General features: G+C 37.7%; 1 protein-coding gene across 1 annotated transcript in view; it reads right to left on the reverse strand.

Moving 5' to 3' along the window:
• Positions 1-1,194: 1,194 nt before the first annotated feature.
• ntng2b (netrin g2b) overlaps positions 1,195-16,075 on the reverse strand; it is a 71,012-nt gene continuing 56,131 nt past the window's right edge. Inside the window, exons 9-12 of the mRNA XM_088940661.1 lie at positions 12,611-12,685; positions 8,796-8,963; positions 4,218-4,352; positions 1,195-2,088 (exon numbers count right to left, since the gene is read on the reverse strand). Of these exons, the coding sequence (XP_088796787.1) occupies positions 1,865-2,088; positions 4,218-4,352; positions 8,796-8,963; positions 12,611-12,685 (602 nt within the window). The 3' untranslated portion in view covers positions 1,195-1,864. The remainder of the gene's footprint in view (positions 2,089-4,217; positions 4,353-8,795; positions 8,964-12,610; positions 12,686-16,075) is intronic.

The following is a 16,075-nucleotide window of genomic DNA, read 5'->3' on the forward strand; positions in this document are numbered from 1 at the left end:
GCCAGCTGAGAGTTCTCTCCCCTTGCTCTAGGATGTTTTCCCCACTCTTCCTTGCTGAACTCTTCTAGCTCATAAATATTTTTAGGTCACCTTGCACGGCATGTCTGAGATCTCCCCCCAGATTTTCAATAATATTCGAGTCTGGGGACTGAGTGGCCATTCCAAAACCTTCATCTTTCAAATCCCGGATGTACCTCATGGTTGAATTTGAGGTAAATACTGGGGTTTTGAAATGTCATGGTGTCCAAACGTTTGCATACAACTTGTATCTGCGTGGAGTTTTTAATATGTTCTTGTGTTGACATGGATTTCCTCTTGGTGCTTCACTTTCCTCTCACAGTCCAAAGACATACTGGTAGGTTAATTGGCTCCTGGGAAAATTGGCCCTGCCATGAGTGTGTGTGCCCTGCAGTGGACTGGCATCCTGTCCAGGGTGTATCCTGCCTTGTCCCCATTGCTTGCTGGGATAGACTCCAGCTCCACCACCATCTTGTGTTGGGTAAAGAGGTTAGAAGAAGGATGGATGAGAAAAGTACTATATTCATATGCTCTCTTCTCCTATATTATAGGGCAAGGGATATATTTGGCTACATTGTAGTCAAGTAGCTGATTTTTTTTAAATTAACTATCTTGAAACAAACACCAAAAATGGAGAACACTACAATACTGAGGGTAGACGTTTAGTTTTTTTTAGACCACTGGGTGGCACTTTTCTTTGATAGGTTATCCCAAACCAGTTCACCAATTTGATAACTTGGTTCTTTGAACTGTATTGAAATGCATATGGCCACCATTGCAGGTTGTTCGAGTCGGTTTACCAGCGCGGTGACGTCACCGCCCTTCCCTGTGAATAGCAGGGACCGCAGCCATGGGGCTGATGGGAGATTTCCCTGTTGAGTGACGCCGGAGGCCCGGGTTCGAGTCCCCGACGGTAGGGGGCCGACCTGAGGCGGCAGAGGCGAGGGCGCATACCCACGTGAACCCCGAAGCATTACAGTACGAAGTGTGGAAAGTGGAAAGGATAGGTATGTTTTTAAAATATTTTAGTTACTGATGCAATATGTTTCTTCTTAATATTTTTATCTGGGTTTTACAGTCAAGCTGGTAAAATAATTGACACTACAAGCATGAAAAGAATAAGCAAATAACAGTCACATTTACTGTTGAGATTTACAGTGTAATAAAATGCCCATCTTGGATTTTAATTTTTTTTAATGATAACGTTTACTTGGAACAAAAATAACAATTTCTACAAAAAATATTCAAACAATGTATATATTCAAACAGTATATAATAGTAATATATTATATTTCTTTATTTGGATAAGTAATATTCTGTGTTTGCGTCCTGAATGCCGTGAAAAACACTGTTCACAATCGGGAAGGATACAAACACAGAGCTGGATTTTTCTTTTCTCTTCCCAACTTCAGACAACATGACCCCTTTAGACCACGGATGAAATGAACCAATATTGCGGAAAATAAAATGTGGAAACGATTTTTGTTTCGAAAAACCTGGCTATTTTTTTTTAATAGGCTGCAGCAGCGTTTACAATCCATCTCGGTCCGAAAACGATATGGATAAGTGCAGTATTTAGTGGGGTAGGGAGGGGAAACTTGCAACTACAAGAAGAAAAACGCCTCTTTTCTTTCCCCCCGTCTTTCTCTTTTCGTACGTTCTAAGTATTTATTTGGTATGAAAGTCAGTTCAGCACTGACGCTGGCGAGAAAAGTCTCAGATCAGACGTGGGTCTGCGAACCGGTCCTTGAGAGGGGCCCTCTCCTCTGCAGTGTGTTGGTGGACGCAGAGCACCGAGAGGGAGGCGAAGTCCAGTACCGGGACAGCTCCCCACCCCGTGTTGCGCTCAGTAAGCAGTTAATATGGCCAGCTGGCTTAGCGTGGCGCAGAGCAGGAGGGTGGCGAGGCTGAGGTACGAGGCTGAGGCGGCGTCACACTCCCCGTTTTCTTTGGCGCACTTGGGCTGCTCGCAGAGGACTCCTGTGAAGCCGGGAAGGCACAGGCACCGCTGGTTCTGGTGGCAGGTCCCCCCGTTCTGACACAGCAAGAACTCCTCGTCGCAGACGTTGGCTGCCGGAGAAGAAGCAAAAGCAGGAGGAAGGCGTCAGCTTCGCGAGAGGAAATGGTGTTGTTCACCTGCTCCTTTCTAGTTCTCCACAAATTAGCATTAGTCTGGTTTTCCTCAACGTCAGGATGTTCAGGCCTCTTGGGGTTAATGTAGACGCCTGCTGGCTAGAGACATTTGGACTCTGTACATCCTCTACAACCCCAACGTATGAACGGAAGATTGAGGTACTCTATCCCCACAGGATGGAAAATATCCAACATCCTTGTGGCTTGTAAATTAATCTGAGTACATGGACAGTTAATTTTACTTCAGCCAAATCCAGACCAGTTTACTATTCCTAAAGCCCCAGTGAGCTGAGTTGAGGAACACTGGTCATTCCTGCTGGATCATCCACGTTACTACATAGTAACCTCACACTATTAAACAGAAGTGTCTAGTTTTGTTGTGAACCATATTCACTTAATGGTGCTGAAAATCTGCTTACACAGCAAAATCCATTTCTACCAGTTTAATATATTATACCTTAAAGAATTTTTAATGTTAATTGTATATTCAAAATGCACCTATGTAACGTTTTTGTAACCTGGAGATCCTGCAATGGGTTATTGTGGAGGGCTATCAGAGCATAGATTCGTTCACCATAGTATAGCCATTTCATGTACACTTAACATGTCAACCCAGCATAGTCTTCATTTGAACATGTGTGCTGTCCTACTGTTTTCCTTTCTAATTAAATTCAATAAAACAGTCTAAATACAATCAAGTTAAACATTTGCTGGCACATTCTCCCTTTGGTAAATAGTTTCAGACCCAAAGATACACGTTTACAAACATCTTTGAAATGTGGCATTTCGATTTGAAGGAAGAAAAAACACAGTCCACAGTCACTGTTATGGTAGTGACCTCTAATTTAATGGAATTTGCAAAGGCTGTTGGGAAACAGGGTACTCCCATCATTCTTTAATAATTGGTCTCAGGTGGTTTTCATGAGCCATGTGACTCTAAAACCACAATCTCAAAAGGTAAGACTTAGTGGTCTGAATGTATTTTATTTTTAATCAATTTCAGGCTATTAACAAAATCATCTTTGCTCTATGTTATTTTATTCTCCACTATTTTCAGTGTATTGTTAAGATAGGTTTGATGATAACAGTGCTTACCTTAAAAATGTCATTTTTAAGTTAGTCAAATGTTAACAGCAAAGTTCTATCTCCAGTCTCTTATAAAATGTGCACAAATTTCAGATCCCTTTCATTTTATTTAGGTGAATATTATGTTTTTTTACTTTCATGTGCTTAGATTAAAACTAATCAAACTCTCATTCACTGTGAATGAATCTTAAAGGGTACCACCTAAACCCAATTGTTTCCTAATTACTTTAGAAACTTCTAACACCATTTTGACAAGCCTCTAACACACTCCTAATGATAGGAATGATAAGGGAACATTCTAAAGAAATGTCACAGAAAGACCCTGTAATGGATTAAGACACTTCTCAGTTAACTCATAGTCTCTACGGTGTTACTGTTTCTAAAAGCACTGCTTTGCATCAGAATGTCAGTGAGAACAAGGAGAGGTTAGAGCAGCTTTGATCAGTAAGAGAAAATTGAAAAGGCAATTGCAGACTCAAGTAATTACACGAGGAACCAATTGGTGACCAATGATGAGGCAGTTTGTGTAAATCAGACACATGCATCTTGCAGATTACAGGTAAAGTGCTATACAACAGTCCAGTCACCACAACTGTTGGTTATCTGTCACCACAACACAGCGTTTTTAACAACCTGATTGCATTGTCAGTGCAGACAGTACTTTTGGATTTTGTCGCAAAGCGTCTTTCCTATCTGATTCACCGGAGAAAACACAAGACTGAAAACCAAGAACAGACACTCTGCTGCTTTAGTTTCAAAGCTCGCTTCTGCCACACATTGATTCCTTAGAGTGAGGCTTTTAGACTCCCGCCCATTCTCAAGCAATATTACCATCAGCCAGTCAGTTCCACTGCCCAGAGAGAAAGTTTTACTTCATCTAGCTCCCAATGTGGGTACCAGCACCTGCAACGCCTTCAGCTCTCTGAAGCCCCATTGAGTGTTTCCCTACCCTGCTGCGACTTCTTCCTTGCTGTACTTACGGAAACAGCCCTGCTTCCAGTAGTATCCGGGCTGACAGTCTTCGCATTTCGGCCCAGTTGCACCATCTTTGCACATGCAGTAACCCGTCTCATTGCAGCGGTCGTGTTTGGAGCCCATCAGGTTACAGTTACATTCTACAGAGAGATTAACAGGGCACTGCTTTGGTGCAGAGCAGGGGCAGAAGGATGCCTGGCTAAGAAGCATGCGGTTCCTATTCCAAGCTCTCCCTCAGCCCTCCACACCCTCCCTCTCTCCCTCTTCGATGTTGTATCACAGGCTGAGCATCACTGCACGGCTCATTTCTGCATGTTAGTCAATGAAGAGCAATGAACCTCATTCTTCTCTGTGACCATACTGCCCACTCCATGGCAAGACTTTGGTTTGCTTAGAGGCAAAAGCTCCATCTATTGGATACAGGGCTTGACATTTACTCTTATAAACATCGTCATGTTTTCTGACAGGAAAAGTCTAGAATTCAAGCCCGGTTTATTCTGTAACAGAAATGGAAAATGTACAAAGCCAGCAGCAACATGTACAAATCAACACCACAGGGCATGATCTCTGCTGCTCATTTCAGATGCATTTCCTCGAAAACTTAATCTAAAAAGTCACCTCGACAGACCTGTAATCAATCGGAAGTCTTCGAAAAATCCAAATTCATTTTTGACATGAAGATGAAGATAGGCCTATGAAATGTGTGATGAACCATGCTCTTGGGATGTTTTCCACAACAGGTGCATTCAAACATCTGGATCTGACTATAGCCTCAGGTACCAAAAGCCATTTTTTGTGCCAATTGGAATAGAACAAGGCAAAAAAGTAGATTTAATAATACTACAAATTTAATTTATTTACATCAAAATCTAAATAAATGTAATTTATTAGATTTGATGTAATTTATTTACATCAAAATCAACTGAAACGACCAAACAAGTTTTAGTTTTAATTAGAATTTTGATTAAAAAAACTGAATTTATCTAAATTGTTCTTTAGGGGCTCATGATACTGGGATGAGTAAAACTGCAAATATTGTGATATAAATGACTACAATTCTCTTTTCTAATAACTTTATTTGCTTCTTCAGGAGGAACAGAGAAGCTACGATTTAAAAGCTGTAGAGGGTCTTTATTCAAACTGCCATCTTAAAGCCTGTTAGTCTCATCTTGCACACATCTACCTGGGGATAATATCAAAGGTAAGCTTTTTTCTTTTCAGCGGCCTTGTTATAATTTCATTGTTAGACTTGCCTACTTGGTAGGCCAGACTATAAGGGTCCTCTGAGTGATTAAGGTTAAAACAGCTACATTATCCCACAGGTTTTCATTTCTACTCCCTTAGTGAAAAGTGGTGCTCAATTCTAAAGCACAGCTATGGTAATTTTAATATGTGTGGGCCAGTGGAAGGCCATTTCTGTTTGGGAACCTAAATGTAATGCCTGTTATGTATTGATATTTTCTCTGTATCAGTTAGGGTTTCCACATTTTGCTCTTGCTACAACTCCATTGAAGTGGTCTCATTGAAAAGGAGAAATGTTTATTTATTTGAATTGAGGGCATCTAATTTAAAGATGAATGTTCTCTAGGCCTCTGCTGGTATTTACTTTACTGTTGACAACAACAGCTGTGGTGAATTTCAGATGGCTTTTAAAAAAATCTCCAATTAGATTTTATCCTACGGAATTTGGGGTTGCTTTTTTATGTCTTATAACAACTAACCCAGCCTCAAATATGGTATATGTATATTATGGAGCCCAACATGTGCTCGACAAGATAAACTGTTTTTTTTGTTTTTTTATACTTTAAGCCCCTAATAGAGGTACTGCAATTCAGTTTTAAACAAGTTACCACTAAAGATTAATGTCTCTTAGAATTGTGCAGTGTTACATTGATGTGACAATACTCAATACCTTGAGATGAAATCTCAGTTCTCATAATGTGCAAATTGAACTTTTTTTCTTTTTTTTCCCTCTGATTGGATATGACTTGTTTGAGAAATGAATTAGAAATTAAAGATTAATTTACTGCTGTTGACCTTTGTGACTCCTGGAGAGGGCAATAATAATTGTTGATATATTGCAGAAAATAGGATAAACACACTGTACCATTCCTTATCTGTTAGGTGGCTCATCTAGGCTTTTTGTTTCTCCACCAGTAGAGGTCAGCATAAGGCAACACACTCCTAGTGCTGTTAAATAGGCACAGTTTCATAGTTTGAACTATTACACAGTATCTATGAATTACATATTCTTCCTCTGCTGGGATTTTATTAAATGTTAAATGAAATTTAATTTCAATTAAACATTTAAATTAAATGATCTAAGCAAGCTTTAGTAAGGTAGTTACTATACCTATTTTTAAACTGGAAATATTAGTTGTAAATAATAAAACAGTAAATAATAGTCTCTAACAATAAATCTTATTTCAATTAAACACAATCTTTTTGGTTTAAAGAATGCCATTTTTATTTAAGGTATTTTATCATGTCATTGTGTTGTTGATTTCATGCTCAGTTTGTGCTCTACTATGTAAACTCTTGAAAAGCAGTCTTTGCTATATAAAGCCAAATGGAAGTATGCAGTTTATTCTATGTTATATGATTAAATTATAAGAATTTTAGAATACAATTAGCACAAAGTTTTATGTTCTTTTTACATGATGTATTTCTAATTAAGTGTTTGCAGACACTGAGGTTTATTCAACGAACTCGTTGGGTATTTTTAGGCTGTTTCATTATCTGTGGGTTATTTGTGCATTCTCTTTCAATAATCAGTAATCATCAATTTAAAAACACTTATATGGGGGATGATTTTCACATACAGTACACCAGCAGTTTCACTTTGAAAATAAAGGCATTTTAATAAATCAGCATTATAGATCGAAAGTACATGACTTTCTGAAAATGATAGCATTATACATCACCCTGAACTGCCACAATCCACCAGTTAATCTTCAATTATTTCTAAACTTAAGTTCCGAACCACTGCGCACTCACTTTTCAAAGTGTTCACTTCCATTCAGCAACAGAGTATCCTGAAGGCTGCATTTTGTCTGACATCACTAAAGTGATGCTGGGAAAATGCTTTTCTCCCACAGATGTGATTGATGTCACACAGACAGCTGCCTTGAGGTGGAGAACACACTCCTGGACTGAATGGATGCTCACATGTTAAAACTAAGCTCTCAGGGAGATATGGGTCTCATCAGTATGAATTGCCTGCTGCTGATAGGATTATAACATAGAAGCCCTGTTTGAGGAGCAAATACAAAGAAGGGGTTTCCCAAGAAGATTGCACAACCTTCCAAAGTTGTTTTATTAATGATGTGGAATTCTGCCAACCTTCTAATTCAGAGGATATCTGGACTCACATATTTAAAAATGTGGCTGTGATTTTACAAGATGTGCAGAGGGTAGGAAACCATATGAACACTGGGCCGAATATCATACAAGGATAGAGCATTTTGCTTAAAGATGCAGGAGGAAATGTGTGAAACTAATCTATGTTAGTCCAAATATATTGGGGCCTTATTTCCAGGATAGGCTCATGATTAAAGGAGTCAATCTGACTACAGAGAAGACACTAACCCATAGCACCATGGCCTCTAAAGACACTGGATCTTCACTGTTCACACACTTCTTCATTTCTTGGTTAATTGCAGTGATCACATACAGGGTAATAATACAAGACATAATTATTGTCTGTAGGTAAGTACAAATCAATACAACAAATGGGACCCGGGTTTGCCTACAAATTTGTCAAGAATTCCCCCTGAACCATCTGGAGGATGGTGTTAATGCTGTACTGTATTTCTGTGTCAGTGTGGTGACAGTCCAGTCAGCACTAGTTCTTTAAAAGGCATTGCCTGTGTATTGTCGCCAAGTAATTTTGTTATTGTAACCTAGACATGTGTGACTTAAAGCTTATGCTGATGTTTAACTGTATGAAATTGTAATAAAAAACATCCTTTTTGTTGCATATAGAAAAATTTGAAACTGAAATGCGAATACTGTTGGTAAAACCTTAAATTACCTGGAATTACAAACCACAAAACATTTAGACTGGTCATTCATTTTTCACTGCCCTGTGATTAGTTGCAAGGGAATGAGACTTCTGTAAATGATTTTGTGCAGTGCACCCTAGAATAAAAAGGCTTCATCTAGCAATTTCCTCTACATTTAATTTGTTAAAAAGTTCTCGCTTGTCATCATATCATTATAACACTTTTTAATTCAGCATAAAATTATTGTAGTTGCAAAGCAAAGACAGAATTTTCTCTTTAAAACTGCCATGAAATTTAAAGTTGTAGTGCTCATTGTCATGTTGGCAGTATACAGCACAGTATACAGTCTTGACAGGTCTGCTATAGGTTAGTACAAGAAAAAAGAAACTAACAGTACTGAGTTTGTCTGGTTAACGTTTCTTACTACAAATTAAGTGCTTTCAGGTACACTGTTGTAACAATGTAAATTGTTGTTATATCAATAAATACCTTACAAACCCAAAGAGTTTCTGCTATCGGAGGTGAAGTAAAAGCAATGCACAGATACGTATGTTGTCGAGTGTGGTATTCCTGACTGACCTATACAAACGTTCTCATCGTCCAGCTCCGCAGAAGCATTCCGGAAGTATCCATGGCGGCAGGCTTGACAGTTCTGCCCCCTAGTGTTGTGTTTGCAGCTGACGCAAGTCAAGATGTTGAGAAAATCAATATAACTGCAGCGATTTGAGTGGCCATAGCACTCACAGTCTGACAGAGGAGAGAGCAAAGCAGTGTTAATGTTATATCCAGGGTTGTAAAAAGGGTGAGGGGTGGGGAGAGGGGAGCTGTGAGGATCAACCTGTGTCTCAGTCGAATGATTTGGGCTGGAAGTCTGTCATGGAAGTGTGTGCTTCAAAACAAAAAACACATCTTGTTTACTCCACCACTGAGCGCATCGAGTCAAATTCATGTAACTAATTATTAATGAAGTGTTTTGCCAAATGCTTCTTTCCTCCTTTTCGTACATGTTGACAGTATTCAGAAATTCTCTGTGATGTTTTGTATGAGCAGCAGCTTTATCCACAACAGCTCCTGTACTAGTTATGTGACGTTAGAATGTATAGAACTTTATAAAAAGTCATCAGCTCTCTTCTAAAACTTCGCCTGCAGAGAATTATACTCTACAGTGAATGCGTGATTTGTATAGATGATTCTCTGTTTTGTCTTGTTCCGTTCTTTGTCTCTGATGCGTGTGAGAAGATCTGAGGAAACGTTTTTACAGAAGAGTCTTTTAAACTCTTCCGTAAAAACATGTTTATCAAGTAAAAACAATAGCTATGACTTTGAGCAGCTAATGTGCGAAGCCAGACAAATTTGCTGCATGCACAATGCATTAATGTACAGACTTGAGGTATATTACGAACCTCCAATGTGCAGTGCAAAGAATTATTGAAAAAAAGGCTTTCTTCTGTGCATTGTGGAACATGAGTGTCTAAATGTGGAGTAAAGTTAAATACTCTTAATTATGATGCATTTTTAAACCTTTATTTGAACAGACTAGACCTTGGAATACGTGTTTAAACAATATTATGGCTAAAGTGAATGATTATGGTTGCAGTTGTACTTGAATATTGCAATTTCAAGGTGTGATCAGTAATGTTTGTTTGGAGCTTGTTAATTCTGATTTGGTTGCACAGGAAACAATGACTTCAATAACTACAGTATACTGAAAGGATCTTAAAATTTAGATCTTGGATTCAGCACAGCCCTTGATCTTCAATTATACCCACGTCATTCCCTAAAAGAGATAAGCACAATGAAGAATAACCAGCCTCAACAAAGTGAACCAAACATTATGCTACCGGACAGTAGTGGTGGAGTAACTCTCTAGGAATTGATAATTCTTTTAAAATACCTGTGACCATAGTTAATACGACCACATTATCTAAAGAGAAGGCCAATTAATACAAAACCAAAAATTACCGTGTTGCTTATCACACAAAGCATAACTCACCTTTATTGTTAAGATTTATAAGACCTAATTAAGGTTTTATAAAGCTTTAGAAGAATTCTTCTTCAGTGATACTGAAAGCCACTGAACATTCTTTTATAAATTCATTTATGAAACATGTTTATGCATAGTATCTGTTTAAGGATATATTTAGACCTGTTTAGTACAGGATTGCTATGTTTAAGCAGGAGTTACATAATCCTTTTACCCTTTTTTTTCTTATGTTTAAACATTTATGGGATGTTTTAAAGACAACTGTATAAAAACTTCTTTAGAGAAATTTGCCCATCATATCTGTGGGAAATGAGGGCAAGGACTACTAATTAAATATAAATGTCCAATTACACTCCAGATTGTTGTGGGAACAGGGAGTTGTTTCACAAATTATTGCAGGGCCTAGGAAGGCTTTCAAACAGATTCTATAATCAAACAGCACATGGTACAAAGTTGCTTGTTTTAAGGAGGATGAGGGATATTTTTATTTGGCAGAAAATATCTTCGAGCTCAAATCATTCTTAGTATTTGAGATAATTTTGGTTAGGTTTTTAAAAGAAGCAATAACTTTAACAATGCACTGGAACAGGGGCAAAATCACAGGAGAAAATATCAGAAGAATTTTCACAGCAGCCGATTGGGTACAGACAACAACAGGCTTACCTTAACGAGTCATATTTAAACCAAAACATGCAAACAAGGATGAGAGATGATAAAGAGAGAGGGACATCAAACAGCGATGAAAAATTTGGAGAAAAAAAAAGTCAACAAGAACAACAACAAAAAATTAGATGGTTAATTTTTCCACAGTTACAGTTTTAAAAGTAGTTTTTAGTACGTTATTCAAAATCTTATTAGTTTGCTATTTAAATTAAATAAAAAATCTAAGCTCTTGTTATGGAAATATTGTTTAAATTGACAAAATGCTCTCTTCTGTTTTAGTCCATCTATTTCAATATTTAGAGCTATTTAGTTTTACCTTTACAGGCTAAAGGGGCAGTATTCTAATCATCCGGTTGTATTTAATAATGTTCAGTAGTGATTATAGTTTGTGACTGAAAGAGTTCTTTAATTTAAAGCTTAATAACATCATACTAGGTAGTTGAGGAAGAGGGGCAGTATTCTAATGTATGCACTTTATGTAACACTCATTCGGACAAAGTATTTGACAACAGCCAGTAATGTTTTTTTATCTTTCTCTGAATGTCAGAACCTCTGTTTCTTACAGTGTGCCATTCTTTTAGATATTACAGACGTCTTTGATGTTTGAATGGATTGTGTCTGAATAAAAAGGCAACTGGAACATAAACATTCATAGTAATGTGTACACAAATAATAGTTTTTTTCTGGACTTGCATGAGTTATAAGAGTCGTAACAATTTGTTGTTTATTTATGAGGAAACATTGAAGTTTGGTTTAGCCTTGTTTGCTTTAACTAGATGTTTAGAATACTACCTTCTATTAGGGCTTGAATGTCACTATAACATGGACAATGCATATGTCTCCAACCAGGACTAAGAAAAATCATTTCTGAAGTAGCTTAAACACAGCTCCCAAAACATAAAGACATCAGAAACAAGGAGCTCCAAAATGCTTTACAGAAAATGGATGCACCTATTAGGCCATGAGCATTCAATGTATCAGCCTAGACAAAGTATGCATTCATTTTTAAAAAAGTACATAAAACCCTACATGCACATGCTATATACAGCATATGGAACAATCTGTTGATGGTAGACACATAAAAAAAAAACTGTTGTTCTTCGGCACTCCAAATATATTTTTACTAGACCGCTTTCAGTATATTCACTAAGAATGTATTCAATTATTATTTTTTTTATATGAATTTGGAACTTTTGTGGTGCATTACAAATATACGTACCCACATTCAAAAATAAAGTGGGTGTACAACTGGTTACAAAATTAATAGAAAATGTACCAAGAGGAAGGTTTCACGTGTATTGTGAGCAATGATGAGAGAAGCCCTTACAGACCTTACAGAATAAAATATTTATGATGAATTTGCAATACTGTCACTACTCAGTTCAAGACAAATCCTCTCAAAGCTAAAACAATTTCGCCATCCCCCCCTGAAATCAGTATATGGTAATTTATAAAGGGCGACAAATACTGTGGCCCTCTAGAGCTGTATATTGGGCTGCTGAATCTGTTTCTGGTTTTGCTGCAGGAACTTGTCTTGGGAGAGCAGAGTTCCATTTTCCTTCCATTTTGTAGATGAATTCAACGAGGAACTCCTTTTGCCATAAAAAAGAATCAATTGAAAAATGATGCTTTCAAAACACTGTTGTAGCCTATGTTTTTTAAACAGGTGCATGGTGCCCAAATAGTTTCATTCAAGCCCTATCTATCACATTCACAGCACATACAGTACCTCAGCATTTTTTCTTACCTTTAAAATTTCCATATGCTATGCCTGACAACTGGCTGGACTGAGGTCGTCCAGATTTTAAGAGCTTTGAGGTCCCTTAGAAAATAAAATGTGCATGTTTTTCCCATTCTCTGTAGCTTTTAAGGGGAATTTCTCCCTGTGTTTAAACCATTTGTAATAACGATGTCCCCTTAAAAACCTAGATTTAAAAAAATATATATTTTATGCAAAACTCCTCAAGCAGTCTTTTTGAGGTTTATTAGAGCATCATTGTAAGAAAAGGCAACAGTACTGTAAAAACACTGTCCAAAGCTACATTTCAAAGGACTTCTGAAGTTTAAACCTTCAAAATATCAGTCATCTCTCTAATGGTACTGATTGATAAGGATGCAGTTAATACAAAACATAGTACAATGGGGTCCTTTTACAAATGTTCTGTTTCTGTTTGACAGACCAAAACTAGTCTCTGTTTTAACTGTACTCATTCGCTTATTTTAGTAAAACTGAGAGTAGTGTTAGTCAGAGTCTGCAAAGATAGTCTTGTAAGTTTTATCTCACAAACAGAATGGTGAAGGCTTTAAGATCTAGTTGTCCATTCATCCATCCTTTTTCAGAAAGTACTAACTATTAAGGGTCATGACATACTACAGCTTATCTCAAAAGCACAGGGTGCAAAAGTGGGACAACAGTCTCGACTGGACACTAGTCCACCGCAGGGCACAAACACAAGGACAAAATTAGAGATGAGAGTCACAACTGCTACACAACTAAGTCACCCTGAAAATGTCATGCTCTCATTACAGTCCCTCTCCATTCCATTAGAGGTCTCAGCATGGAAAATGGTCCAGGTCACAAAGGTTAAATCTTTTAATATCTATAGCACTAAAGCCTGCTGACACTTAAAACCTCATTGGATGTCATATTGCAATTTCCTTAACTTAATAAACGAATGTTAACTCATACCGAGGCTTTGAAAAATGTGTTTATCCATGTGCTCAAAAATTGTAACAGTTTAGTACAACTTTGCTCTCCTATGATCAGCACAAGGGCAGGGTAGGCGTTCCACCTTCCAAGCAAATATACTGTAAGGCTGGATCCATGCTTGAGATTCTGGTAAAGCCTTAGACTTGCTATGCAACACTTACAAATGCCAGCCTTTAATTATTTTATGTTGGCGTTACTGTACCTAGATTTTGCATCTTGATGTGCCCTTTACTTGCACGTTCAGTGGAAGGTCTAACAGAGGCTGGTGGTGGTATTTTTTCCACAGTCAAAGCTGCTTTTTAAGAAAGATAATAGCCCAATGCTTTGAGAGAATGTCAAAGGGGAACCAGATTCAGGCCTGACAGGGAAGCTGAAAGAGATATTATCAGTGGGTAGGCCTCAAGAAACAAAACAGCATATCAGATTTTTGCTTTTGAACGTACAGCTTTTCACTTGATTTTCAAGAAACGTAAGTGCGCTTTTCTTTTCCCATATTATCCTGTTTTTAAGACAGTCGGGCTGTTAACAGCACAGTTTTAGGACAGCCCCTTACCCCTCTACAGGGCTCATATGTGTATATTCTGAGCTGTTTTCACAGGTTCTAGTGCTACTGCACTGAAAATTTAATCAAGTGGACTAGGGTGCTTGACATAGGCATTCGCAGAGGATGCCAATCGTTAATTTCAGTCTCATGCATAGACTATTTTATACAAACATTTTTGCTTTTACTATGGGCTGTTCAGTCCATTCAGAATCTCTGGTGTAGTGGCACAGTCAATAAACAAACTGGAACCTTAAGAGCAATCCTAAGCTACCTCTAGACACACGCAAGCAAATGCAAACTACAAGAGCCTTCTTTAAGATTAATGTTTTCAGATCATAGTGAAAGAGTCTCATACTGTATCATGCATATACTGTATATGAAGAACTGATAACTTGGTTGTGTTTTTAACTTGTTAATCAATTGGAAAAAATAATAACTGTGTGGGGTTTTATTTGTATTCAGCTGTGAGGGCTGTTTATTGATTTCTGTTTTCCATTGATTAACTAGTCGTGTAATTCACAGTGACTAAGACACACACACATATCAGTACACTGCGGCTGTATAGATACCTGTCATCTTGCTCTTTCCATGCTCTTTCTGCCCATACTTTGCTTTTGAGATGACTGTGTATTGCAGAGAGACAATGACACTTTAGAAATAGAAAACCTTTTGTCATTTCTAAATTGCTAAAGGAATCACAGCTAAACCTATTCAGTGAAGGAAGTGGGGAAGAACTTACACAGCTTCAAGACTGTTCCATGGCTTTTAAAATGTCTTCTATTAAAGTACAGCAACGGATGCTTTTAAAAGCATTTTACAACCTTTTTGTTGACTTGCTTGCAGGTGTGTTCTGGTATAACAAGACTCTATAACTGGACACGTTTAGTTGTTTGTTTTTCAAGTACTGCAGTAGGACTTTAGGTGGGACATTTGTTTGTTTAATAAACAAGAAGAAAATTAGATGGTGAGATTGAAAAAGACAGACTTCCACAACATAGCAATTGAGGTAAATACCCTCATGCTCACAATTTGCATCTTTGTGTTCTGAATACATTGAAGATGGTATTTCTCAGAATATGAGGTTTATTCAGGGCTGTAATTTTATGAGGCTGTGAGGGGGCCCGCAGGTGATGCTTGGGTCTTTTCTGTGAATCTATATGTTGTGCTTCAGTAGTTTTTGGGGTTGAGTGTAAACAGTATTTTGAGGTGCCCCTCCCATAAAAACAATGTTTTAATATGCTATTTGGGGGCTCCTTATTGGTATAATGGACATCCCTCCATGCACACCCCCATTTATACATCTCCCTTTGTTATGACATTTTAACATGCAGAACTGTGAAAAGCAGACTCTTTGTGTTCGATGAAAGTGACCACATTGACATTGTCCAGTCCAGGATGGGGGAGAAAGGCTATTTCTGAGCCCATGACAAAGCACACCATCAACCTCCCCTGAAGGGCAGTGTTTATTCCTGCTATCTTTGAAGGCTTCATGTATCTCAGAACAAAAAAAAAAGTTCAATACATTCCTCTGTTTTACTGGCAAACTAACACCATGGTTCCTTCCGCCCATGAAATATTAATCAGTTGATCATTCAATAGCCATTTAAAAATAGATCAAAAGGTTTGAGCTCCAACTATATACAGTTTTACCTGTTACAGCTGTTAACATATTAAAACAACTATGTCAATGAGAGAGAAAGACTGAGAGGGAGAGAGACAGGGAAAATACATTGTTTTTTTGTGTTATACTTTAAAAAAGCTTTCAGGTGGATGCTACAGACATAGTTGACTGACACCAGTGATTTATTGTGTGCTGTTAATTGCAAGATCTTATTCTTTCTCAGAATAAAATAAGAAGATATATGCATATGAGAGCGTATGTTTACTCAGACTCCCAGATACAGGCTACATGTTCATACAACGGTTCTAACAAAGAACACTTATTGTTACAAAGCAAT

The sequence above is a fragment of the Atractosteus spatula genome, chromosome 23 (genome assembly GCF_055471065.1).
Source record: "Atractosteus spatula isolate fAtrSpa1 chromosome 23, fAtrSpa1.hap1, whole genome shotgun sequence".
In the NCBI taxonomy this organism is placed as follows: domain Eukaryota; kingdom Metazoa; phylum Chordata; class Actinopteri; order Semionotiformes; family Lepisosteidae; genus Atractosteus; species Atractosteus spatula.